This window comes from Arabidopsis thaliana, chromosome 4, assembly GCF_000001735.4.
Source record: "Arabidopsis thaliana chromosome 4, partial sequence".
Taxonomy (NCBI): Eukaryota; Viridiplantae; Streptophyta; class Magnoliopsida; order Brassicales; family Brassicaceae; genus Arabidopsis; species Arabidopsis thaliana.
Window position 1 is genome coordinate 15,097,999 of NC_003075.7, and position 22,638 is coordinate 15,120,636.

General features: G+C 39.0%; 11 protein-coding genes and 1 non-coding gene across 18 annotated transcripts; 7 read left to right on the plus strand and 5 right to left on the minus strand.

Moving 5' to 3' along the window:
• The first annotated feature begins 42 nt into the window (after positions 1–42).
• AT4G30993 (Calcineurin-like metallo-phosphoesterase superfamily protein) lies at positions 43–2,785 on the plus strand. 3 transcript variants are annotated; one of them, NM_119248.3, is made up of 9 exons: positions 43–400; positions 561–644; positions 745–779; positions 867–969; positions 1,068–1,153; positions 1,301–1,412; positions 1,506–1,618; positions 1,708–1,756; positions 1,860–2,785. In NM_119248.3, the coding sequence occupies exons 1-9, from the start codon at positions 203–205 to the stop codon at positions 1,935–1,937; spliced, it is 858 nt and encodes a 285-aa protein (NP_567863.1). In that variant the 5' UTR covers positions 43–202; the 3' UTR covers positions 1,938–2,785. The 3 variants fall into 3 exon arrangements, with proteins under 3 accessions (NP_567863.1, NP_849477.1, NP_001328346.1); NM_179146.2 differs by having other exon boundaries at positions 1,301–1,618; NM_001342050.1 differs by having other exon boundaries at positions 69–644; positions 1,860–2,658.
• AT4G08425 lies at positions 2,388–2,552 on the plus strand. The gene has a single exon (NR_142205.1). It is a non-coding gene; the product is annotated as an other RNA (small nucleolar RNA).
• A 281-nt stretch (positions 2,786–3,066) lies between the features above and the next one.
• NKS1 (ubiquitin-associated protein (DUF1068)) lies at positions 3,067–4,790 on the plus strand. Its single transcript, NM_119249.5, has 3 exons — positions 3,067–3,658; positions 3,956–3,979; positions 4,162–4,790. Exons 1-3 carry the CDS (start codon positions 3,466–3,468, stop codon positions 4,461–4,463), a joined length of 519 nt encoding a protein of 172 aa, NP_567864.1. The 5' UTR covers positions 3,067–3,465; the 3' UTR covers positions 4,464–4,790.
• Positions 4,791–5,121: 331 nt separating this feature from the next.
• Positions 5,122–7,981, plus strand: AT4G31000 (Calmodulin-binding protein). 2 transcript variants are annotated; one of them, NM_119250.3, is made up of 7 exons: positions 5,122–5,501; positions 5,728–5,803; positions 5,904–5,962; positions 6,037–6,521; positions 6,627–6,787; positions 6,873–7,076; positions 7,196–7,981. In NM_119250.3, exons 1-7 carry the CDS (start codon positions 5,404–5,406, stop codon positions 7,799–7,801), a joined length of 1,689 nt encoding a protein of 562 aa, NP_194829.2. In that variant the 5' UTR covers positions 5,122–5,403; the 3' UTR covers positions 7,802–7,981. The 2 variants fall into 2 exon arrangements, with proteins under 2 accessions (NP_194829.2, NP_001190876.1); NM_001203947.1 differs by lacking the exon at positions 5,728–5,803 and having other exon boundaries at positions 5,250–5,501; positions 5,843–5,962; positions 6,037–6,473; positions 7,196–7,863.
• A 578-nt stretch (positions 7,982–8,559) lies between these two features.
• AT4G31010 (RNA-binding CRS1 / YhbY (CRM) domain-containing protein) lies at positions 8,560–10,638 on the plus strand (the record flags this gene model as incomplete). 2 transcript variants are annotated; one of them, NM_119251.5, is made up of 5 exons in its annotated part: positions 8,560–9,256; positions 9,468–9,595; positions 9,690–9,915; positions 10,002–10,129; positions 10,260–10,638. In NM_119251.5, the coding sequence occupies exons 1-5, from the start codon at positions 8,710–8,712 to the stop codon at positions 10,446–10,448; spliced, it is 1,218 nt and encodes a 405-aa protein (NP_194830.2). In that variant the 5' UTR covers positions 8,560–8,709. The 2 variants fall into 2 exon arrangements, with proteins under 2 accessions (NP_194830.2, NP_001320097.1); NM_001342051.1 differs by having other exon boundaries at positions 8,616–9,256; positions 9,669–9,915; positions 10,260–10,448.
• On the minus strand, positions 10,103–12,291 carry AT4G31020 (alpha/beta-Hydrolases superfamily protein). 2 transcript variants are annotated; one of them, NM_202917.1, is made up of 7 exons: positions 11,780–12,149; positions 11,665–11,701; positions 11,324–11,560; positions 11,182–11,229; positions 10,697–11,094; positions 10,514–10,585; positions 10,103–10,431 (listed from the first exon to the last, which is right to left on the minus strand). In NM_202917.1, exons 1-5 carry the CDS (start codon positions 12,079–12,081, stop codon positions 10,834–10,836), a joined length of 885 nt encoding a protein of 294 aa, NP_974646.1. In that variant the 5' UTR covers positions 12,082–12,149; the 3' UTR covers positions 10,103–10,431; positions 10,514–10,585; positions 10,697–10,833. The 2 variants fall into 2 exon arrangements, with proteins under 2 accessions (NP_974646.1, NP_194831.3); NM_119252.4 differs by lacking the exon at positions 10,103–10,431 and having other exon boundaries at positions 10,510–11,094; positions 11,780–12,291.
• Positions 12,292–13,218: 927 nt separating this feature from the next.
• AT4G31030 (Putative membrane lipoprotein) lies at positions 13,219–13,601 on the minus strand (the record flags this gene model as incomplete). The annotated part of the gene is made up of 2 exons (NM_119253.1): positions 13,219–13,239; positions 13,488–13,601. 2 exons carry the CDS (start codon positions 13,599–13,601, stop codon positions 13,219–13,221), a joined length of 135 nt encoding a protein of 44 aa, NP_194832.1.
• On the minus strand, positions 13,479–16,128 carry AT4G31040 (CemA-like proton extrusion protein-like protein). The gene is made up of 7 exons (NM_119254.3): positions 15,245–16,128; positions 15,020–15,105; positions 14,746–14,919; positions 14,495–14,609; positions 14,280–14,377; positions 14,000–14,135; positions 13,479–13,881 (listed from the first exon to the last, which is right to left on the minus strand). Exons 1-7 carry the CDS (start codon positions 15,881–15,883, stop codon positions 13,813–13,815), a joined length of 1,317 nt encoding a protein of 438 aa, NP_567865.1. The 5' UTR covers positions 15,884–16,128; the 3' UTR covers positions 13,479–13,812.
• Positions 16,129–16,251: 123 nt separating this feature from the next.
• AT4G31050 (Biotin/lipoate A/B protein ligase family) lies at positions 16,252–17,635 on the plus strand. Its single transcript, NM_119255.2, has 4 exons — positions 16,252–16,477; positions 16,563–16,827; positions 16,914–17,064; positions 17,156–17,635. The coding sequence occupies exons 1-4, from the start codon at positions 16,347–16,349 to the stop codon at positions 17,443–17,445; spliced, it is 837 nt and encodes a 278-aa protein (NP_567866.1). The 5' UTR covers positions 16,252–16,346; the 3' UTR covers positions 17,446–17,635.
• Positions 17,636–18,149: 514 nt separating this feature from the next.
• Positions 18,150–19,758, plus strand: AT4G31060 (Integrase-type DNA-binding superfamily protein). The gene is made up of 3 exons (NM_119256.5): positions 18,150–18,190; positions 18,335–18,563; positions 18,657–19,758. Exon 3 carries the CDS (start codon positions 18,898–18,900, stop codon positions 19,459–19,461), a length of 564 nt encoding a protein of 187 aa, NP_567867.1. The 5' UTR covers positions 18,150–18,190; positions 18,335–18,563; positions 18,657–18,897; the 3' UTR covers positions 19,462–19,758.
• Positions 19,758–22,610, minus strand: AT4G31070 (PPR superfamily protein). Of its 2 annotated transcripts, none has more exons than NM_001342052.1 (3): positions 20,622–22,610; positions 20,338–20,501; positions 19,758–20,266 (listed from the first exon to the last, which is right to left on the minus strand). In NM_001342052.1, exon 1 carries the CDS (start codon positions 22,570–22,572, stop codon positions 20,698–20,700), a length of 1,875 nt encoding a protein of 624 aa, NP_001320098.1. In that variant the 5' UTR covers positions 22,573–22,610; the 3' UTR covers positions 19,758–20,266; positions 20,338–20,501; positions 20,622–20,697. The 2 variants fall into 2 exon arrangements, with proteins under 2 accessions (NP_001320098.1, NP_001328866.1); NM_001342053.1 differs by having other exon boundaries at positions 20,338–20,510.
• Positions 19,781–20,564, minus strand: AT4G31073 (uncharacterized protein; the record flags this gene model as incomplete). The annotated part of the gene is made up of 2 exons (NM_001342054.1): positions 19,781–20,174; positions 20,486–20,564. 2 exons carry the CDS (start codon positions 20,562–20,564, stop codon positions 20,035–20,037), a joined length of 219 nt encoding a protein of 72 aa, NP_001328867.1. The 3' UTR covers positions 19,781–20,034.
• Positions 22,611–22,638: the final 28 nt, after the last annotated feature.

Below are 22,638 nucleotides of genomic sequence, written 5' to 3' on the forward strand. Positions count from 1 at the left end.
TAAAAGCGAAAGCAACTGCAAACTTATCGTGACAAATTTGGGTAACTAGTCATCATCATCAAGCTAATGTTGCAGTCTCTTACTACCACTAAAATAAGAAGACAAAACATTAAAATTAAAACCAATCATTTGTTTTCTTGAGTTTCTGTGAACTCAAAAAAAAAATCAAATCCTTTTTGAGTTTCAATCTCTGAGAGTTTCTATGAAACAATCGTCATGGGGTTGCACAATCTTCATCCAATTATCTCTATGTCTCATCATCTATGTGTCTCTGCATTCGGGTCACCCATTCTTCTTCTCTAGTGACGACGGTGACAATGCCACACCTCTAGATCTTCATTTCATCTCCGTTGCCGGCGGTTTCAGGCCTCTTAACCACCAAACTCGCCTTCTCCGATTGGTTTGTTTCCAATCTTCTTACGTTTTGGTTGGAACATGAAAAATTGGTTTCAATTTATCTAGTTATCGAATTCATTGGTTTCATGGTTAAAGTTTGGTTATTTATAGTATTTCTAGCTTCCCCAGGATTCATAATTTGTGTTTCTGTTTGATCGTTGAAGATGGAGAAAGTTGCAGAAACTTACAAGGCCAAATTTGTTGTGAGCTCAAGTGAACAAGGAGAAGAAGATCCATTCCTGCAAAATGTAATCTTCCATTTTGGGTTACTTGGATTGACAAAAAAGTTCTGAATCTCTTTACTTCAGAAAGTTAGCATGAGTAATGAGTGTATTGATCTTTTTGCAGGCGACTCGACTGTCTTCTTCACTGAAACTTCCATGGTATCTTGATCCTGTGGAATGGATCCTTTTAGTTAACTTAAGTTCCGTTGATGTAACAAGGAGACTAATCACTTTGTTGTGTATTAGGTACACTAGAATGAAAGGATCTGGATATTTCAGAGAGCACATCAAAATGCCTTTTGGTGGATCCTTGGATGTTGTTTTCGTAGACACTGGCTCACTCAAGCAGGTAGGATCAGTTTGTATCTGTGAGTTTGATAGAAATGTATTGTTAGGCTTTTCTTCTGATTTTGTTGTTTCATTATGTATGATTAATTGAAACTGAAGGAAGTGCTTGGTGGAGCAGTGAATGCCTATATGATCAGTCAATTGAAAGGGTTGACAAGGATTCTAAAAGCAGTAGACGGAGACTGGTAAGTTGGCTTTTTTCAGCGATAGATTGTCTTGATCTCTCATCAACTTGTATAAAATACCGTCTCTGTCGTTATTTGGTGACCAAGTTTGCTTTCTGCTCTCCAAAATCAGTCCTTATAATCTGTGCCATGTGCTTGATATTACAGGCGTATTGTGGTTGGATCAGACCCGTTACTCGCCTATACTCTAACTAAGGAACCAGAGGAACCTAAGAGAGTGGCAAGGACATTTCATCAAATCATGACCAAATATGGAGTGGTAAGACATTGAATATCTTGCATTGCCGAGAAATTTGATGGAACGAATCAAGTATATGATTGATCTGAGAGGAAAAACTTTGATGAATACAAGAACTTATATATAAGCGAAAAAGGCTGCACAAGGGGAGGCAGCAACGAGAGCTTGACTTGCATTACGGTTCCTAATCAACAAGAGAACCAAGGTCCAACGAATAATAGTAAGAGGTAACAAGATCTCTTATCATGACATTATAATCATAAACTATGAAAGCTCAATCTTAATGACTGAGAGAAGATGCATTTTTTTTTGTCAGAGAAAGGGAAGATGGGTTTCTTCTTCACAGAGTTAGCTTCTCAGAGTTTGTAAGTCCCCTAGTTTCTTTCTTGTGTTAAGATATGTTTATCAAGACCAAGAAAAACATAAGAAAAAAGGGAAATAACGTCTTCTTTATTTTACCATATACAGGTTACTTATACTATCAACTCATCAGGAGAAGTCATTGACACAAAATTAGTTAAGCAGAAAGGCAAAGAGACCATCTAAGGTTTCATTACTCCATTGCTGTGAAGCGCACAAACATTTTGTATTCTTCGCTTAATGACCGAAATACCCTTTGAGTGGTCTGAGTCTCAGTTGAATCGTCAGAGGGTAAAACTGGAAATTTGATTCTATAAGTTTCACCCAAAAAAAAGGAATGACCTTTAGGGTTTTGTATTGGATTTGGTCTCTCTCATCATTAGTTTAAGTATGAGGTTCTGCTCCCGGAGGATTTTTTCTTCCGGTGGAAGCGGAGCCGATGATTTCAAATCTCTCTTGACGAACCACTTTTTAAAGTGGTGATGAATCATCCAATCATCTCCTCCGTCACCACCACTGCCACTACTACTGAGCTTCCTCGATTAAAGATTCTACTTTACTTGGATCTCTATCTTCTTCTTCTTCTTTGTTTTTCGGTTAAGCTCTCTTCTTCTTCTTCTTCTTCTTCTTATTGGGAGACAATGATGATTCTTAAGAAGTCAATAAACCAGACATTGTGGTAACACTCTTCTTTCATGGCGGGGCTATAAGGAAAAAAGAGAACTCCTTTTTTTCTTTGTAAGCAGCCATGGCTGAAGAGTTAATCCTCTAATTTGTCTGAGAAAAGGCGAATCTGAGTCCTTTCCTGTGACATGCAAATATTTTATCAGAATCCTTTTAAAAGTGTTTATAAGCTAAAGTTTTGATGCATCGTTTTGTAGTAGAATCTAAGTTTTTTGAGTTGTGAAAATGGGACAAAGATAGAGATTTCTATTAAATTGATGATCTTGTCTTAAAGAGTTCTTCTGGTTCAAGTGTTGTCACACCAGTGTTTCATCTATCATTAAAATCATATATGGATGTGAAGAATGGGGATATGATTATTGTCAGATGATGATTGCCGAGAAAAGATATCAGATTCTAAACCCAAACAAGATACAATTAAAAAGGTCATAAGAAACGAAAGTGGAAATTGTGCTTCTAGTTAATCTACAAAAGTCCACTTTTGTTTTGGACCCAAATTCTAGATTGAATGAAACACAAGATCGATGACCAGCCAGTAGATTACCAAAACAAAAGTCCTAATTTAACCTGAGAAGAAACGCAGATTTTAAATTAGGACTTTTGTTTTGGTATTCTACACTCTTTCGATACAGGAAGGTGTAATTTCTGAATCAAATGAAAAAGTACATACAGTGCCATTTAGGAAAAAACAATTAAAAGGGTCAAATTGTAAATTTAAACGAACTGTGTGAAACAAAAAGAAAGTGTAGCGCCTTTTTGGAAAGGAAAAAGATTATGGAACCCAAAAGTGTAAAATCGTAAGAGTGATTACGTGAGAAATGTACCACCGACATCTGAACCGGGGGGACTCATCAAAACGTGGTCGTTTTATTGTAGTTTCTCCGCGTTTGGTACATCAACACTTGTAGCTGTGTATCTTTCTAATTCTTCCTTTCTTTCGCTGACAGTGCTTGCTCACACACTAATCGCAATTGTTGCTGCATTGCCGACTCTGATTCGTTCGATTTCAGCATTTTGTTCTTCCGAAGCGATGCCTCGTCGATCCGGAGATTGCATGAGATGTCTGGTGATTTTCGCGGTTGTATCAGCTTTAGTTGTGTGTGGACCTGCTCTTTATTGGAAATTCAACAAGGGTTTCGTTGGATCCACACGTGCCAACTCTCTTTGTCCTCCTTGCGTTTGTGATTGTCCTCCTCCTTTGTCTCTTCTCCAGATTGCTCCTGGTATGCTTTACCTTTATTCTGATTTGGATCTTACATGTTCCTCGTTTTATGATTAGATCCTTTTACAAGTTTTTCTTGTGAAATTTAGTTCCTTTTCGAGTAATGATCATAATTTTGAGGTGCCCTTTTCCTCGAATTTCGTTTTGCTCTAGTTTATTTGGATCTTTGCTCTGAAGCATCTGATTTTTTCAATATTGGATCTTTCAATCAAAGCTGTCTCTTTTAGGTTTAATTTCAGTAAGAAAGAATCTCGACTTGTATATTGTTTAACAAGTTGAATTTTTGTTTTGTTTGCAGGGCTCGCAAATCTCTCTATTACAGGTTAGATCTCGATTCTGAGCTTGACTTTGTTTTAGCTGCTATGCTTGTGTTGTTTCCTTTATTGGTTTTCTATCATGTTGCAATATGGTTTGACAGTTATTGAGAAGCTTTTATTTTGTAAGATTGGTTTCCCATTTGGTATTTGATACCGGAAAATGAATTCTGTCTTGTGTTGTGAACAGATTGTGGAAGCGACGATCCAGAGCTTAAACAAGAGATGGAGAAGCAATTTGTGGACCTTCTGACTGAGGAGCTGAAGCTGCAAGAAGCAGTTGCAGATGAGCATAGCCGTCATATGAATGTTACCCTTGCAGAAGCTAAAAGGGTTGCATCTCAGTATCAAAAGGAGGCTGAGAAGTGCAATGCCGCCACTGAGATTTGTGAATCAGCTAGAGAGAGAGCTGAAGCTTTGTTGATCAAGGAGAGGAAGATTACTTCTTTGTGGGAGAAGAGAGCTCGGCAATCAGGTTGGGAAGGTGAGTAAACTGATTGCACTTCTCAGTCTACCTTAAAGTGTTTCTCTCTGAGAAATCGAATTGTCACAGCTCTAAAAGGAAATTGTTTAGTTGTCAAGGCAAAGTCCTATCTTCCACGTTTCTCTATATACAGTATGTAGTTTTTTGTTTTGCCCTTGATCGGAATGTAGCTAAAGAAAGGCCTTGTATCAACTTTTATTCATATATAATTGTCCATTTCTTTACTATGAAGCTTCACTTCCTTCTCTTGTTAGATAAGAAGTCGTCATGTATTTTATGGTTCATGTTCATTGAAATCCCCAAACCATCATATTCTCAATAACCAAGAGCTGAAACAAAGAGTGAGCTTAATATCCCATCTAAACAAATCCGAGTTCAGAAAGCACAAGAGGATCAAGAAAGTCACTTGGACTCTGTTTTCTTCTTTGCTTAAAAACCTAATAAAGACTGTTTTCAGACATCAAGAAACAGGAGAGTTTGTGAACAGAGAGGAGACAAAAAGTAGAAAGTCAAACGCACTTAGGTTGACATAATTATGATCTCACCAGGTATCACGCGGTTTCGATTTTCAATATTCCTTCATTCACAAAAACAGCTGTATTTTTATTTTATTTTATTTTTAGGGTTCGCCATTAAAGTGCTCTGTTTATTCTAATATTCAGAGGGACAGAATCTATAAAAGCGATCTACGGCTAAAAGAAACAGATCTCGTTTCAGTGACTCCTGCAAACCGTCCACTCCATGTGGATTGCACAAAAAGTTCTATAAAGAAAATATAGCTTTTAGACTTTGGTCCTAGATTCAACTAATCTCTTTTTCTATTTCTTCTGTGTTCTTCTCTGAAGCTTCCATTGTGTAGGACTTATGCTCTTTTCTCCTACTTAGGGAAAGTGCATTAATTCGTATCTATCTAGGCACAGAGATTGTTGATAACTTATCGTACTTTAAATGGAAAATTCTATGAACAACAGAGGACATGGACACAATCAAGAACATGCAGACAACTTGCCAGAATCAAAGAGACAGAAGCTTCCTGCTTTGGCAAGGTAACTCATATTTTATATGTTAGTGTGTCGTAAATTCGATTGTTTTGGCTAATTCTGAAGTCTTTTTGTATCGGACCTTGTTTTGAGTTGTTCATTAGTTACACTGTCCAAAGAGCATAGTACTGTGGAAATATCATACTTTTCAAATTTTCGATAGTCTTGCTTAGCCTCGCAAGGCCTCAAATTTTCTCAGACGTCGTTGTATGAAAAAAAAACTGTCTTACAGTGTCATAGTGGAAGCTGTCAAGGTAGATAGTCTGCAGAGGCTATGCTCGTCTTTGGAACCATTATTTCGAAGAATTGTGAGTATGATACTATTCCGAAGTTTAACTTCCACATAGACCAAATCTTGAGAAGCCTGTAAGAGCGATAAACTTGGTAATGATGTCGATCAATGGACAGGTCAGTGAAGAGGTGGAACGTGCCATATCAAGGTTGGAGAACTCGAAATCTACTTCAAGGTATTTTATCTAGCTATATACGATATCATTTTCTGGACTGGTTCCATGATCTTTACATCAATTTGAGTTTTCAGATCTACAGAACCGAATAAGATTCAAGGCCTCGATGGAAGAAATCTGCAACTTCGGTTCAGAACACGAATGCCTCCTCATTTATTCACAGGTGGGAAAGTCGAGGGAGAGCAAGGCTCAGCCATTCACGTGGTTCTTATAGATGCAAACACCGGAAATGTAATCCAAACAGGAGAAGAATCAATGACAAAGCTGAATATTGTCGTGTTAGATGGAGACTTCAATGATGAAGACGACAAAGATTGGACGAGAGAACATTTTGAGAGCTTTGAAGTGAAGGAACGCGAAGGAAAACGTCCCATCTTGACTGGTGACAGACATGTGATAATTAAAGAAGGTGTAGGAACTCTTGGAAAACTTACTTTCACTGACAATTCGAGCTGGATTAGGAGCAGAAAGTTTAGACTTGGTGTTAAGCCTGCAACGGGATTTCACATCCGTGAAGCTAAAACAGAACCATTTGCTGTTAAAGATCACAGAGGAGAACATGAGTATCTTAAAACTTTGGACTGACTTGATAAGCAGAGAGAGATAGAGTTTCTTGGATTGTCTACCTTAATCTTGGATTATTTTTTGGCGGTGTTTTTTGCAGTATACAAGAAACATTATCCACCGGTTTTACATGATGAAGTCTGGAGATTGGATAAAATAGCGAAAGATGGAGCGCTACACAAGAAGCTACTAAAATCTAACATTGTGACTGTTGAAGACTTCCTACAGATACTCATGAAGGATCCGCAGAAACTAAGAAGCGTATGTGCATCTTTAATATTGTGAGTATCTACACAAGAAAATGATTGTTTCTTGCTTATGTTCTTTCTTTGTGTGTATTTAACAGTTACTTGGGAGTGGAATGTCAAATAGAATGTGGGATAACACGGTAGAGCACGCAAAGACTTGTGTCTTAGGTGGGAAACTTTACGCCTATTACACAGATCAAACACACCAGACAGCTGTTGTCTTTAATCATATATATGAATTTCAAGGCCTAATTGCCAATGGCCACTTCTTGTCTTCGGAATCTCTTAACCATGACCAAAAGGTAACTCATCTCTCTGTAAAGCTAGCTTCTTTTTTTTATTCTTCCCTTTAGAGTCTGCAGTCTCTAAGGATCCTACTCAAAAGTGGTGAAAACTTTTGAACTTTTTTGGAATTCAACAGATTTCTGCAGACACTTTGGTGAAGACTGCTTACGAGAACTGGCATAAAGTGGTTGAGTATGGCGGTAAGCTCTTGAATTGCTTACCAGTTGCTAAGAAGGGAATAAAAAGCTTGCCAGAGCCAAAAATGGCTCAGAACCATCAAACGCAGCAGAAGGCTCTGCAATGCCAACAGACTGTGAATGGCTACTCATCAGATCCTCAGCATCTGATAGAGTATCCTTTTGTCCAACAACCTTGCTATCAGTTACGAGACTACACATCGATGGAGAGTTCTTCAGTTTCAGGCTCATATAATGGAGGCCTTGAAGATATTTTCACGGAGGAAATTCGAGCGAGGAGTTCTGAGATGCTCGAGACGGATAACATGCAGAGATTGCTCAAGACATTTGGGATATCAGGCGGGTTTGGTAACAGGGATGAGTCCATTTACGGTTTCAGTGATCAGTACGAAGCTCAGATAGACAAGGGTTATATGAGAGAAGGAGGTAGAGGCGCAGGGAAAGCTGTAGTGGGATGGCTTAAGCTCAAAGCTGCATTGAGATGGGGTATCTTTATACGCAAGAAAGCTGCAGAGAGGAGGCCTCAAATTGTGGAGATCGACTAAGAAAGTACTACAAAAAAATTCCGAGAGCTTTTCTTTTGTATAAATAAACTTGAAGCAATTACTTTTTTAAAGAGGATCAACCAGTATATCCTTCCATATCTAAGCATTGGAGAAAAAGGTTAAACGACTGGTTATCAGTCAGACAAAGAGTCTTAATACCGAAAGTCTCAGTATTCGTCCTCTTTAAGATAATCTCCACACCAAATACATACGAATGGAGTGAAGGTTCCTATATATATTGACAAAGAAAAATTAAGGATTTATGAACAGAATGAATTTAACATTGCATCAACTTACTTAGCTTACCATTAAATTACGGAGTAAAATCTGAAGACGTGGAAAATCGAGGTGAGATGGCTGGACTGGACTAGACCATCATCGAGATATCTCCAGCACTCATATCAAGAACATAGGTTTCGGTTATAAAAGCCTCCCATGCACTTTTTTTTAGAGATCTTTCTTTGTGATTGCTTGATCGGCCGTATCAAAAGCGGTTGTGGATTGCTCAATATCAACAAGAGAGGTAGGAGTTGTAGATGGCCGCCGGAGCACAGCAGTTTCAGGAGCGGTTGTGGATTGCTCATCTTCAGAGATATCAACAAGAGAGGTTGGGGTTGTAGATGGCCGGACTCCAGCAGTTTCAGAGAAGCCAGCTCCTTCGTTAGGCAAACTCATTCTCGCAGACGTGGCCCTAGTTAGTAGCGCGCCAAGGCACTATATAAGTGACACGGCAGGGATAAGTCAAACTTAAAGGCCGACTTGACTAATGGGCCCTATAATGTTAGGCCCATGTTTTGAGAGAGCAAGTAGAGAGAAGAAACAAGCAACAAGAAGTTCCTTCCTCAGCCTCTTTCCGATTTCTTCTTCAGTCTCTCTCCACTGGTTCGTCGACTTCGTAGAAGCAAAAAATGTTCTTGATTCGTCTCTCCCGCCATAACCCATCATCTTTTACACTTCTCACGCGCCGCCTTCACGACCAAACAATTTCCTCGTCACGACTCCGAGACCTTTACAATTTTCAATCACCGCCGCCTTTGTCGTCGTCAGCCTCCGAAAATCCTGACTTTAACCAGAAAAACAACAATAAGAAGAAGCCAAAGCCGCAGTACCGTCCACCTTCTTCGCTGGAAGGTGTGAAGACGGTTCACTCTGATCTTCCGTTCGATTTCCGGTTCAGTTACACAGAGAGTTGCTCAAATGTGAGGCCAATTGGCTTGAGAGAACCAAAGTATTCACCTTTTGGTCCTGATCGATTGGACCGGGAATGGACCGGTGTCTGTGCGCCGGCGGTTAATCCAAAGGTAGAGTCTGTTGACGGAGTGGAGGATCCGAAGCTGGAAGAGAAAAGAAGGAAAGTGAGAGAGAAGATTCAAGGGGCATCACTCACTGAAGCTGAAAGGAAATTTCTGGTGGAGCTGTGTCAGAGGAACAAAACTAAAAGACAAGTCAATCTTGGTATTCGTTTCTTCACTCCTTATTCATGAGATTGTAGTCTACCTTACTGTCATTGATAGATGTGGTTAAATTGAGAAATTTGAAGGGTGTGTGTCTTCTTGTCAGGGCTTAGAAAACTTTCCTTTTTGGTCACCAATAACGAATGCACTCTTTTGTTTCTTTTGTATACTGCTATTTCTATGCTGAATGGTTGCTTTGGGGGTATGTGTAGGGCGAGATGGTTTGACTCATAATATGCTGAATGATGTCTATAATCATTGGAAACATGCTGAAGCAGTTCGGGTCAAATGTCTTGGAGTCCCAACCCTCGATATGAAGAACGTTATATTCCACCTTGAGGTGTCGTCTTTTATGAATCTGATATTGTTCTTTTAGTATATGATTTGTGGAATCTAAAGAATGACTTGTACAGCCGTGTTGCTTGTTGTTACAGGACAAAACGTTTGGCCAGGTAGTCTCTAAACACTCTGGTACACTTGTGTTATATAGAGGGCGAAACTACGATCCCAAGAAAAGGCCTAAGATCCCATTGATGTTGTGGAAACCTCATGAACCAGTGTACCCTAGGCTGATTAAAACAACAATTGATGGTCTAAGCATCGATGAGACCAAAGCAATGAGAAAGAAAGGGCTAGCTGTTCCTGCCTTGACAAAACTTGGTCCATACCTTTTCCATGCCTTTTTATTTTTAAATTCTGGTTGTGTCAATATTCTTAATCACTTTTGCCTGAAATTTTTGTTTCAGCCAAGAATGGTTATTACGGTAGTCTTGTTCCAATGGTGAGAGATGCTTTCCTCGTGAGTGAATTAGTACGTATTGATTGCTTGGGACTAGAGAGAAAGGATTACAAGAAAATTGGAGCAAAGCTTAGGGTGAGATGTTTCTTCCTGTCCCTTTCACTTTCTTTGCTGTCCAACTTCATCTGTTGGTCAAGCCTTGGAGACCTCTTTACTGCTTCAGGTTTCTGTTTGAACAAACACTAACATCTAAGTTTGTGTGAAGGATTTGGTCCCTTGCATCCTGGTGACATTTGACAAGGAGCAGGTCGTGATTTGGAGAGGTAAAGACTATAAGCCACCCAAAGAAGATGATGAATATTCGTCCTTCATTCATCGTGAATCTTCCATAGACTCTGATGTCGATTTAAGTTGTAGCAGAGGGGCTCAAGATTCTCCTGACGAGACAACCTAGGATGATTTAGTACTCTTGATCCCAGATGTATAGTTATAATGTGAGAGTATTTTGTGGTAATGTACTTAATTGTCTCGCTAAGGAGCACTAGATAGTTCGAAGGAAATGCTGATTACATCTTTTCTGTGTTGCTTCTCCTACAAGTAATGATGTGTTACAGAAACCCCCAAACTTGAAGCTACATTTTTACAGGAGATTGAACATCGATCAAATACCCAAAAGCAGGGCAACATTCTACAGTGAAATACCTCACTAGATGATCTCTGTTACGCCGTTGTCTGTGACCCTGTGTTTAGCATTGGTTTTGATCACATTGAGGAAATAACTCTGCACATGCGATGCCAAGGAAGAAATCTACCAAACCAATTGTCTTGTGATTCTGCTACTACCGTTTCCCGAATTTCAAGCACCGATTGTGCTTAGTCTCGGTGATACTGGGCTCATTAGTTAGTTGTTTGGGTGGTGGATTGGTTAGAGAGAGTTTCTCCATTGCATTTACGAACTTTTTGAGGTGCTTGATGTACTCAGGGTAAGTCTCGAGGTTGCAATGCCCTCCTCCCTTCACCCATAACGGATCATACTTCTCCTTCGCCAGCTCCCACAGTCGTTTCCCGTGAGACAAATCAACAATCTCGTCATTTGTGCCCTGCAGCAGCTCATCACAAATCAATCAGCACAAATCAACAGAAAGAAGAAGACAGACAAATCCACTAGATCTAAAGCTTTTACTTACATGTATGACAAGGACTTGTGAGTTGACATGGCGAATCTTGTCTATGTTCTGCAGTAAGACATTCAAAACAAAGAGATGAGACAGGAACAGAGTATATATGTAACCCAACCAAAAGCAAATCTTTTGTGTGTGCTTTTCTTACTTTGAATATATCGAACCAGAGAGTCATTTTGACAGGATACAAGACTCTGATTCCAGAGAGAATGGCGCTGTGAAGAACAACTCCTCTAAGCCTCTTCAACCGAGAAGCCATGTGCAACGTTGGACCGCTTCCTACAGACTGACCGTACAGAATTATCTCCTCTTGCTTGATCCCATAATCGCTCCGCAAGCAACTGTACACTGCCTCTATGTCATAATACGTGTTGAATTCAGACGGCTAAACCAAAAAGAACCAGAAAAACAAAAAAAGTCAAGAACACAAAAACATCTGAATAAATCACATTAAGGTTTTATAGTTTTGAATGATTTCTCTTTGGTTACCTTTCCTGTTGAAGCTCCATATCCTGAATAATCATAACTGTTTCAAAATGCCATCAAAACATTTAAAAACAAGTCAAACGTCAAGAATCTAACCATTAAAGTTTTTAAGATATACCTCATGATGTTGACGCGGAGATGAGCACGGAGTTCGATGAATAGCTCGACCATTTGGCCAAGATCAGCGGCATTGCCATGGGAATAGAGAAGCGTGAATCTCGCAAAAGGGTGTCTCCAAAACGTGGCAACAACTTTGTTGCCGGACTTTGTGGTGAGTTGGTGGACTTCCACGTTCTTGTCAGCCGACACTCCGGCGAAGACCAGCTTCCCGGTCTCGTCATCCTTCGTTACGCCGTATGTTGCTGGCTCCGGCGGGAAGAATGCGAACTTGGCCGCCACATTTGACGTCACATTACCCATTTTAATCAAAGAAGATTAAAAAAGAAGACAACTTTCAATGAAGAAAAGGAGAAAAACACCAAACCCAAAATCTTCCCCTCTCTCTGTCTCTGTCTTTGTCTAAGAAAAGAATTTTAAAAAATTGTTTTTTTTTTTGTTTTTTTTTGGTTTTTTGTTTGTGTAAACTTGTTGAGAGGTAAGAAAATGGAGAGAAGGTGGAGGAGGAGAGAAGAAGGGAACCGAACTTGTCGGGGGAAAGAAGAAGATATGAGCTGTTTTATAAAAAAACAACTTCTACACCTCTCTTCTTTCTTTTTAGAGTTGATGTTTTATTAAAGGGGTTTTTATAGAATCATAATTAATCTTTAGATTCTTAGGATTGAATATATATGACTATGAGTCTATGATGATAAATAAGAAAGAAGCCAGTCTAGATTTTTTTTCAAATAGAAATGGTAATGTCACACAATATTTGAATGGCCTCGTCCATGGTTTGGTAAATTCTGATGGCGTAATACAAAAAAAATCCTTTTGTTTTGGTCAAAATGAAATTCTGTTGTATGTAACAAGTAAAATATTTGGGTTAAGTTTTTAAAAACTTGTGTTCATCTTTAGGTGATGATGTTCATATTTATTGTGCTTGTGTCTTGAAAAGAGAGTTACACAACGAAGGGCTAAGATTTGGTCAAAGGCTGCAAGGAATGGCTTTTAATGGGAAGTCTTGTCAGACATTCCTCCTTCTTATTTACCTAAATTATCTTTAATACCACTTGCTCTGTTTTTTTCAATTTGGTCTCGTTTTCACTTTGCAATTTCTTGTTCCAATTCCTTTTTTTTTTAAGTACAATAACAAAAAAGGAGACATTGTCTTGTTTGGACAAGTATGCTTTTAATTTCTGACACGATTCTGTGTGCTTTGGACTTCGTCAGCTTCAGATTTTGACCAAAACTATTAGCAAATGGTGTAAAGTTAAACTAATGATGATTCAGTTTAATTTATTGGTTTTGCTTATAAAATGATGATTATTTGAGGTTTTAACTGTGCAATGGCCCGTAAAATCCGCCATGTTAAATGGGGGCAATTACAATTATATCAATTAATAACACTATTTGCAGACAGTTCGTTTTCATTGTAGATAACTTTTTCTACAAAGGAATCTAACTGATCCGCTTAGAGGTCTAGTAGAGAGAGGGTAACCTAGTAAATGTCTTTGCTAATCAAAACATTGTACATTTATTTGCATGGTCAGCTTTTAAGACATTGAGAGCTTGGTCCAAAAGAGAGAAAAGTGTCTTCATTCAACAAAGGCATGAGAGAGCTTTGTGTGGAAGTTTGAGCTCTTAAATCTTAATCATCAAATCAACCATAAAAAAGCAAAAAAGATAACCCAAGACACAAGTAAAAAGTGACGAGACTTGTAACTTACCGTAAAGAAGATTACTACTATTTCACAAGTAAACATACACCCAAAGCCCAAATTCCAAGGCCCAAAGCCCATATCCGAAAGGGCTTCTTTTGTAGGTTTGTTTATTGTGTACATGACCAAGTACTGGTGAGAGAGCCAACAGATTAGTGCTCTCTCAATCGTTCACCAAAAATTCAACCAAAAAATATATTTTAAGATCAAGATGAGTGACCAAAAAAATAGCCTATGTTTCTCTTATGTCTATCTGAACGTAAATAAAGCTGAAGAATGGTTTGTGTGATAGAGACACAGAACTCAAGTGGAGGGTTTCAATGGTGGGTACTACTCAGTGACGTTTCATCTCCTGGAATATGTTGGAAACTCGCGGAGACAGTCTTGGAAGGAACTTAAACAGCTACATAAGAAGCAGAAAAAAACAGTTGAGAAATGCAGACGAGATAATGAGCAAAGAAGACGAAACAAAGCAGAGACATAGAAATCAAAAGAGCATAAAAAAGGAGAAAAGAAGATACCCAGAGCTTAACACAAGCGTCCATAATAACGGGAACTAGGCAGATAAAAATGGTAATAGTAGATTGCTCAACTTCAAGACCATAATGTTCCATTATTATCTCTAACAATGTCTCCCATCCAGATTCAGAATGGTACCTATAAAGAGAAGCATTAATGGACTATTGGTAGATCTATCGCTAATATCAGGTTATTGGAACAGTAACAGCTTTGATTTAACGTTTGTTATGAGCTTCAGTTCTGGTGGTTGCTCTTAATGAAAGCAAAGATTTGGACATTTACCCCAAGAATATGTCGGTGATCAGGATGATGAGAAATGCCTTTCCCGTGTCTGAAATGTTGTTTATGATTTTATATCCTGTAAATTTCAACAAGGCTACCTGAAAAAAGTTCATGAAGTAACCCAAAAAGGTACATGTTAACAACATAGCAGCTTGAAAGGAAACTTAGAATGCCATTTTAGGTGGGCTTAATCACGGTTGGAAACGGAAACTTACTCTACCCTGATTGGCGTACAAAAGAACAAACAAGGAGATCCCAAACACCATATCAGACCATATGTTGGCAAATGCTTTCCGGTTCTCTAGTCTCCACTCATCACGCAGTTCCAAACTGTTGAAGAAACCAATGGGAGGAACACAAAAAGAAACACAGTGAGGCTATCAAAAGAAACTATCTGGTACACGATCAAGATGGGTTTACGACCTTTGACATCAAAAGAAACTAAAAATGTGGAGTCGAGTCTTACGCTTTACCCCGCATCTCCCACCATAAATCATCGTCAGAAAGCGGCGGAGATTTGCCAATCTCAACTTCAAGACGGTACCTAGCTTTTTCTCTATTAAGTTCCTTAACCATTTCTAGCTTCTGATTTCGTCTCACATCAAGCGTCTGGGCAGCAAGTGGTACAGTCTTCACATATCTTTAAGTAAAGGCACAGACTAAATAATCAAACTGGGGACTAACACAACGTAAATAGAGACATAACCTGGGGAATTAACAGCAAAAATGAAGAAAATCACCTGTCTAAGAAGGGCATAAGTAGATAATCATGAGCCAAAAAGTCTAATGCCCATGGAATGAGAATTAAGACCGCCAAAAACTTTGCCTGTAAAGAGTTACAACGTCAATGAGCATTGATCAATCATCTGGAAGAACATTACAATCACTAACAAATGAACTAAGAATCACACATATCATCAATTAAGGAACAAGATCAACAGAGAGAGCTATGTAGCATAACTCACCGATTTTGAAGAAGCGTAACGAAAAATACGGTCTTCGTAAAGAATATCTTCCTCTTCTGCACCTAAAACCATATCCCTCACCATTTTAACCAACCCTCCATCTGGAATTGTCAATTCATCAAGCTCTAAATTGTCGTCACTACCAGCAGAGTCTCGGGTCCAAGACTCAACAAAACTATCATCTGAATCCACAATCCAATCCTCCCATTTCTTGGTCACATCAGCAACAACACCACTATCCCCAATCTCCTCCTGACCTTCCCGTAGCTCGACAATCGCCTCTGCTCGTCTCTTCCAAGTCTCGAATTTCTCTTCATCAGACATCTCATCATCCTTTGCAAGCTCAGTAGTCTCATCAACAATGTCGTCGTCTCTCAAACCAAGCCAATTCCCATCATCATCAAAGAAAAACCTCTGCCACCAGCTTCTTCTCCTCTTATTATTATTACCCGTATGACTGTTATTCTTCTCCGCACTGGGAACAAATCTCCAAAGCTTCTTCCTTCTCTTACCCCACAACGAAATCGAATCACAAGGCTTATAACGAAGAAGAGAAGATGATGATGATTCAGGATCTGGGTTTTGACTACTGAATGATAAGCAGTGGCATAAGACCATTGACGAGCTCATCAAGGACATGAATCAAACCCAACATTGTTCGGACTTTAATCTCAAAGCAACAACACAGATTCTTCTACAAAACCCAGACAAACCAGCATATCTTTCTTTGTAAATTCAACAACTTTACAAAGCCCTATACCCGGAATCCGGTGAAGATAAGAATTAGGGTTCTTCAGCTCAGAAAGTTACCGAGAGAGAGAACCAGAAGCTGACCCCAGTTGTGGATAGTGGATACCAGATGATAGATAAAGCCACGCTCTTTTTTTTGTTTTGTTATCTTCTTCTTCAAATTAAGCTTGTAAAATATCTGTTATCCATAAAGATTGCTTTTTTGGTTTCAAATAATTAATTACATTTACATATTATTTTGTAGAGTCAAAATTGTTGTTTCCGTCGTTTTTGATTGGCTAAAAATTGAATGACTGTATATTTACAGAAATAAATTTTAAGTAAATTCCACTTTCTTCTTTAGTACAGAGTTATGGAGTTGCTGAATGGAGTAGAAACTCTAGTTTCGGGAATTCATCATCACCATCGTACTAACGCGAAGAGAAACAGATTAGTTAGATCTGTCAAGATCTTAAACTCCGGGAATCATGAAATCCCCAGAAAGTAAAGTTTCCTTTTTTGTGCTCTCTATTTTCTGTTTGAGGCATTTTAACGAACACCTTCCGTGCAATCACTATCAATTTTGCAGGTGCCTGTGTTTTGATCTTTACGACAAATTGGTTCCATACAAGAAAGCTTGGTCATGGCAGAAGAGCATTGTCGAGGAGAAAAAGACATTGATTGATAGAAACCAAGACTGCGCTGATACAGTGATTTTGTTACAACACTCTCCTGTTTACACAATGGGAACTGCTAGTACAGAGGATTATCTCAATTTCGATATAAAGGATGCTCCTTTCAATGTTTATCGAACTGAACGTGGTGGCGAAGTCACTTACCATGGCCCTGGTCAGGTAATAATGTCAACAATGCATTGGAAGTTTCTGTGTGTTTTCTAATGAGCTCTTCAAGCTGATTATAGGAATGTTTGAAAATGTAGCTAGTTATGTATCCTATAATCAATCTTCGAAATCACGAGATGGATCTTCATTGGTACCTCAGGATGCTTGAAGAGATTGTCATCCGTGTGCTTTCCTCAACTTTCTCCATTAAAGCTTCTCGTCTTGACGGTTTAACTGGAGTTTGGGTTGGTATGTCTCATATTTCAAATGGATGATTTTGTAAGTGATCTAATATATATTCCGAGATTGATTTCTTTTTGTTTGCAAATGGTATATATAGGCAACCAAAAAGTGGCGGCGATAGGTATTCGTGTGTCGAAATGGATAACATATCATGGTTTAGCTCTTAATGTCACTACAGATCTAACACCATTCAACTGGATAGTTCCATGTGGGATTAGAGACCGGAAAGTTGGAAACATAAAGGGCTTGCTTGAAGATGGAGAACACGGAATGGTTGATGATTTGAGGTTGATCGATATAGTTCACGAGTCTTTACTAAAGGAATTCTCTGAAGCTTTCCAGCTTCAGATCGAAAAGCAAACAGTTTCAGATCCTAATATTCTGTAAGCTGAGTCTTTTAAACGATTGGAGTGCTAAAAGGAAGGTGGTATTGGTAGAACAAAATCCTTGCAATCTCTATAGCATTCTTGTTAAGTTTTGAACATAATGATCTTATCTACATAGAAGGTTTTATTGGATGTTTTGTGACATTGTCTGCTTCTTGTTGATGTTTATATGAGATTGGTCTATTTACTTCTCTTTTGTTCTGTAAAGATTTGTGACTTAAGGGTTTTGGAAGAAGGGTTTAAGACATTGTTAGTTTCTGAATACATTCTTCCCACTTTTGGGCCTCTTTGGTAGTGAAGAGTCGTAGTAGCTGGGAAACCAAATAGTAACTCACAGGATTCCGTTCTTCGAGCACCTAGAAGAGGCATACCAATCAGTTTGTATACGAAATTTTCCAATAAGCATATTCTTGTGCGTGCTGCATTTAGTCATTTGCTGTAATTGAAGGCCAAGCCATTGCGTTAAAGAGAGAAAGGTAGCAATTACAGTAGTCTGATGAGTTCAAATCTGGATGTTTTGTATTAAATGCGTTTGCTCTGTAGAGAAATTTCCATAACTACCTGATATTTACTTAGATGAGTACCTGTCTCTTTGCAGTTTCCACATTTAACCAGTTTGCTGATGGAGATTCATGTGCTAAGTATGACGATCATCAAATGATCCCTTTGCAGTTCATCTAGGTGATAATAGAAGATTCTACAACTGTAGTACAAGATTATGTTCTAGACTTCTAGTGCATTGTGCAGTTAAGTATATAATTATGTAACTGAGAATATATGATCCTAGTTAATGTTTCTGATATCAGAAGATCTGCAGACCATTTTACCTTTCTTTCCCCTCTTTCCCTTTTCTCCAGTTTGATTCATTCTTTCCATTTCAATGTTGTTAGGCTTGGTTCCTCGGATTACAGGAATACGACAAGAAGCTCCGGTTCCAAATGTTTCCAGCAAGTGATGTCGATCAAACTTAATGCTTTGCTTTTCTGGTTAACATATGGACAACAAGATTAGAACTTTTGCTAGCTTTGGATTGATCGAATGGTATCTTCAGAAACTGCGGTGGTTCGTACGCGTGTCTCAACTTGGGGGAAAAAACGGTCATCTGACTTTAAATAAATCGTAAGTTCTTCCTCTCCTTTTTACTTTCTTTTTGCGGTGCCTCTCCTTTAAGAAACGTATGCTTGACAAATAAATTGGCTTTTACCTTATTAGTCGATCCCCGCGGATGCAACTCTCGAGGACTCTACTACGCTGGCACAATCGCAGTTTCTACATTGCCACGTGCTGTTGGTAAACATCGCGTGCCTCTCCATTTCATCACCACTTGCTCCATAGTTCAACACAAAAGTTCTTTCTGCTTTCAATACCCTTACTTTTCAGTTTCCACAGTCCCTGTACTTGTGCATAAAACTGTAAAACACTACTCTGAAAATTTTGCTTCTGTTAGGATATAATGCCACCCTCTCCTCCTAAATCTCCTTTTATTAGCTCTTCACTCAAAGGAGCTCATGAAGATCGCAAATTTAAATGCTATAGGGGTGTCCGAAAGAGGTCTTGGGGCAAATGGGTGTCTGAAATCAGAGTTCCAAAGACTGGACGACGAATATGGCTAGGTTCATACGATGCTCCAGAGAAGGCAGCTAGAGCCTATGATGCTGCTTTGTTCTGTATTAGGGGTGAGAAGGGAGTTTACAATTTTCCCACTGATAAAAAGCCGCAGCTTCCAGAAGGTTCTGTCCGGCCTCTGTCCAAGCTCGACATACAGACAATAGCAACAAACTATGCTTCATCAGTTGTGCATGTACCTTCCCATGCCACCACACTCCCGGCAACAACCCAGGTTCCCTCTGAAGTTCCTGCTTCCTCTGATGTTTCTGCTTCTACTGAGATTACAGAGATGGTCGATGAATATTATCTCCCAACCGATGCAACTGCAGAATCAATATTCTCAGTTGAAGACTTACAACTGGACAGTTTCCTCATGATGGACATTGATTGGATAAACAATCTAATCTGATGTGTAACGTCACTTGCAGTGACATTTAATATGGTTTAACTATCAGTTACCTGTCTGCTTCTTGTAAGGGTATACTTGGATCCTTGTCTTTGAACTTGTTTTATTTAGCATGCAGTTTGTTGTTTCTGTTTTGCATGTGTTCTTCCTTATGAGATGTTGGATATGAATGAAATGATTAGGAGTTGGCGTTCACACCTAAATCTTTGTTGCATGTTTGATGCATTTTTTCCTATATCGTTCACACATGATCTGCCTCTTTTTCTATACTTCTACTTCTACATAAACCATACTAGGACTTATAATCAACTTGTGGATATAATACAACATTATGCCAGCATATACTTGTGCTAGGCTACAAGGGTTGTCTTCTTATGGTCTCAAATACATATACTTCTATCTATCCCATGTTTGAAATGAAATTCTATGATATCTACTACATCAAAACTATCACCTATATTTTGGTTTCTGTTCTTGGTGTTTTGAGTTTCCTCAATCAATCCAACACAATGACATCATTCTCTGCTTCTTCCATATTCACATCAACATCTTCTTCAGCTTTCTCTTCTTCCTCCATCATGCTTTGATCAACCAAATTGCTACTTCTGGGTGTCGGTTCTTGAACATCCAGTATATCAGTTCCGTTGGCAAAGCCTCAACACCAAGCCTCTGTGAGCTGTTTGGATTCCAGTTTTGCAGTGATTTTGGTTTTCTCTCTAATAAGTTGCTCAAATCCCATAATCACTTATATTGATAGTGAATATATCAGTAAGAAAGATACTGCATGGTAGTTTATGCTAATATCCTCCTGAAAGAAAGAGATAAACAGCACTGATGAGCTCAAGGTTCTGATGAAACCACAAAAATACATTACATTACCTTCAGGCTTCAGAAATTGCAGGCTTCACTTATGGTATCTCTTTCAGATCCATATTTAGCGTAGTAGCACATCAACAAAACATCACTTAGAAAAGGCTCAGATCAGTTTGAGAAATGGATCCGTAGCAAAGCAGAGCACATCATATACTCGTGAAATGATCACACTGGCATCCCTCAGAGATAGGTCCAAGCAATAACAAAAAGCATGGATTAGAATCTGTGGCCATGTAAAATTAACAATCTTCTAAATCAAGTTCAGCAAATATTTACGAACTATTCCTTACTTGAGTTGTTGGAACATTCTGCATCAGTGATGCTGCTTTTGAAATGCAGAAAGAGAACAGTGCTTAGATAGAATCTTCATATAGGACTCCACGATTTTCCTTGGTAATCTTCAATCTGTAATTCAGGTTCAATTTTACTGAATCCGTAGCATTTGTTCAGTTTCCGTCTTTGCATAACCCTCCTTACTTCTTCTGCAGCATGGTAGTTACCAGATTCTGTGTGAATCTTGCTAAGCAATACATAATTGGCTGGATTATCGGGTTCAGATTTCATTAGCTCGTTTGCAATAATTTTTCCTGCAACATCAAGCCTGCCATGAGTCTCGCAAGCAGATAGCAGAGAACTCCATATTCTGGCACTTGGTTTCATTGGCATATTTATTGTGACCTCAAAGGCATCGTCAATCTTCCCAAACCTGCCAAGAAGATTGATATAGCAAGCATAATGCTCCAATGTGACTGGCATGTGGTATTTCCCAGCTTGTGTGAATATGGTTTGAGCTTCTTCTACCAGGCCAGCATGGTTGCAAGCCGATAAAATTGCAAGAAACGCCATATCATCTACTTCATGTCCACCTTTTATCATCCCTTTAAAGATTTCTAAAGCTTCTGAACCATGTCCATGAAGACCGTATGCGTTAATCATTGAGCTCCATGACACAAGATCTTTCTCAGTAAGTTCATAAAATACTTCACGCGCTGCAGAAAGACTGCCACACTTTGCATACATATCTATGAGGGCGTTTCCCAATAAGATATGTGACATGAAGCCACATTTCAGGATTTGAGAATGGACTGTAGATGCAAAACTCAACAATGTCGAATTGGTACAAGCTGAGACAATTGCCAATAGAGTAACCGAGTTGGCTTCAATTCCTTCTTTTCTCATTTGATTTAACAGATTCATAACTTCAGAGCAATCTCCAGTCTCCGCATAGCCGCTAATCATTGAACTCCACATTACAACATCTCTCACTTTTGATGTTTCGAAAAGAACCCTAGAGAGACTTACATTACCACATCTGCAGTACATGGTCATAAAAGCAGCTGTTAACCGCTCGTCAGCATGGCATCCATGACGAAAAGAAAATCCATGAATCTCCTTCACCAGACTTGAGCCATAATTCAATTCTACACATGCAGGTAAAACAGACAACAGTGTGACACGATTGGGCCTCAAGTTTTCTCTCTGCATTGCTCGAAACAAATCAACGCCCATTTCATAATTCTGATTTGCAACACAACCGGAGATCATGGCAGTCCATGAGACCTCATTCTTCACCTCCATCTGATCAAACACATGGAAAGCCGCCGCATGATCATCAAACTTTAAGTACATATCAACCAAAGCCGTTGATAATAGAACTGATTCCTGCATCCTCTCATCAACAAGAACAAGAGCATGAAACATTCTTGCTACCTTACTGCTGCTTCCCATGCGAGTGCAGAGAGCCAATAGAGATGCAACCAGCTCGGACTTGGGAATAAAACCATAAAAATACATCTCCTTAATCAACTTCATCGCTTCATACAACAACCCATCCTGGCAACAACTATTGATGATGGAACAATAGCTAACTGTATCTCTGTGAAGCATTTCATCGAATACCTTACGTACAGCATATTTTCTCGAGAATTTCGCATACATAGAGATGAGAGAATTGGAAACAACTGTATCACAATCTGCACCTGCTTTGAGACAAAGGCAATGAAGCTGTGCGCCAAGTAAGAAAGGCTCTTGTTGAAAAGCGCAAGCTTTGATGACAGAAGGAAGAATAGCTGTGAAGCCATTGGTCCCTAAAGAATGAATCTTTAGCTTGTACAGTCTCAATGCTTCATCGTAGAATTGGTCCGACACCAAACCCTTCAGCTTATTGCCGAGCTCCAAGTTTAAGCGGGAAGACAACGCCCTTGACATTATAACACGACGGCCTAGTTTAACCCATCTCATCGGACGGGTAATAATGACGTGCCCACTATGACTGTATTATCTTTGAGAAATAGTTTGTGTTTGATT

Bases quoted from the DNA above. Each gene is read 5' to 3' on its own strand.
- AT4G31060 (NM_119256.5), top strand. From the start codon at position 18,898: ATGCCACCCTCTCCTCCTAAATCTCCTTTTATTAGCTCTTCACTCAAA.
- AT4G31020 (NM_202917.1), bottom strand. From the start codon at position 12,081: ATGGGTAATGTGACGTCAAATGTGGCGGCCAAGTTCGCATTCTTCCCG. The intron at 11,702-11,779 runs GTATATCTTAAA...ATTTTGAAACAG, and splicing joins CTCCGCGTCAACATCATGAG to TTATGATTATTCAGGATATG. The intron at 11,230-11,323 runs GTAAGAAAAGCA...GTCTTACTGCAG, and splicing joins TCTGGTTCGATATATTCAAA to AACATAGACAAGATTCGCCA.
- NKS1 (NM_119249.5), top strand. From the start codon at position 3,466: ATGCCTCGTCGATCCGGAGATTGCATGAGATGTCTGGTGATTTTCGCG. The intron at 3,659-3,955 runs GTATGCTTTACC...TTTTGTTTGCAG, and splicing joins TCTTCTCCAGATTGCTCCTG to GGCTCGCAAATCTCTCTATT. The intron at 3,980-4,161 runs GTTAGATCTCGA...TGTTGTGAACAG, and splicing joins CGCAAATCTCTCTATTACAG to ATTGTGGAAGCGACGATCCA.
- AT4G31040 (NM_119254.3), bottom strand. From the start codon at position 15,883: ATGTCCTTGATGAGCTCGTCAATGGTCTTATGCCACTGCTTATCATTC. The intron at 14,920-15,019 runs GTGATTTTCTTC...CTTTACTTAAAG, and splicing joins CTTATGCCCTTCTTAGACAG to ATATGTGAAGACTGTACCAC. The intron at 14,136-14,279 runs GTAAATGTCCAA...TTCTCTTTATAG, and splicing joins ATCACCGACATATTCTTGGG to GTACCATTCTGAATCTGGAT.
- AT4G31000 (NM_119250.3), top strand. From the start codon at position 5,404: ATGGAAAATTCTATGAACAACAGAGGACATGGACACAATCAAGAACAT. The intron at 5,502-5,727 runs GTAACTCATATT...ACTGTCTTACAG, and splicing joins AAGCTTCCTGCTTTGGCAAG to TGTCATAGTGGAAGCTGTCA. The intron at 5,963-6,036 runs GTATTTTATCTA...TTGAGTTTTCAG, and splicing joins AACTCGAAATCTACTTCAAG to ATCTACAGAACCGAATAAGA.
- AT4G31050 (NM_119255.2), top strand. From the start codon at position 16,347: ATGGAGTTGCTGAATGGAGTAGAAACTCTAGTTTCGGGAATTCATCAT. The intron at 16,478-16,562 runs GTAAAGTTTCCT...TCAATTTTGCAG, and splicing joins AATCATGAAATCCCCAGAAA to GTGCCTGTGTTTTGATCTTT. The intron at 17,065-17,155 runs GTATGTCTCATA...TGGTATATATAG, and splicing joins TTTAACTGGAGTTTGGGTTG to GCAACCAAAAAGTGGCGGCG.
- AT4G30993 (NM_119248.3), top strand. From the start codon at position 203: ATGAAACAATCGTCATGGGGTTGCACAATCTTCATCCAATTATCTCTA. The intron at 401-560 runs GTTTGTTTCCAA...TGATCGTTGAAG, and splicing joins AAACTCGCCTTCTCCGATTG to ATGGAGAAAGTTGCAGAAAC. The intron at 1,413-1,505 runs GTAAGACATTGA...GATGAATACAAG, and splicing joins TCATGACCAAATATGGAGTG to AACTTATATATAAGCGAAAA.
- AT4G31070 (NM_001342052.1), bottom strand. From the start codon at position 22,572: ATGAGATGGGTTAAACTAGGCCGTCGTGTTATAATGTCAAGGGCGTTG.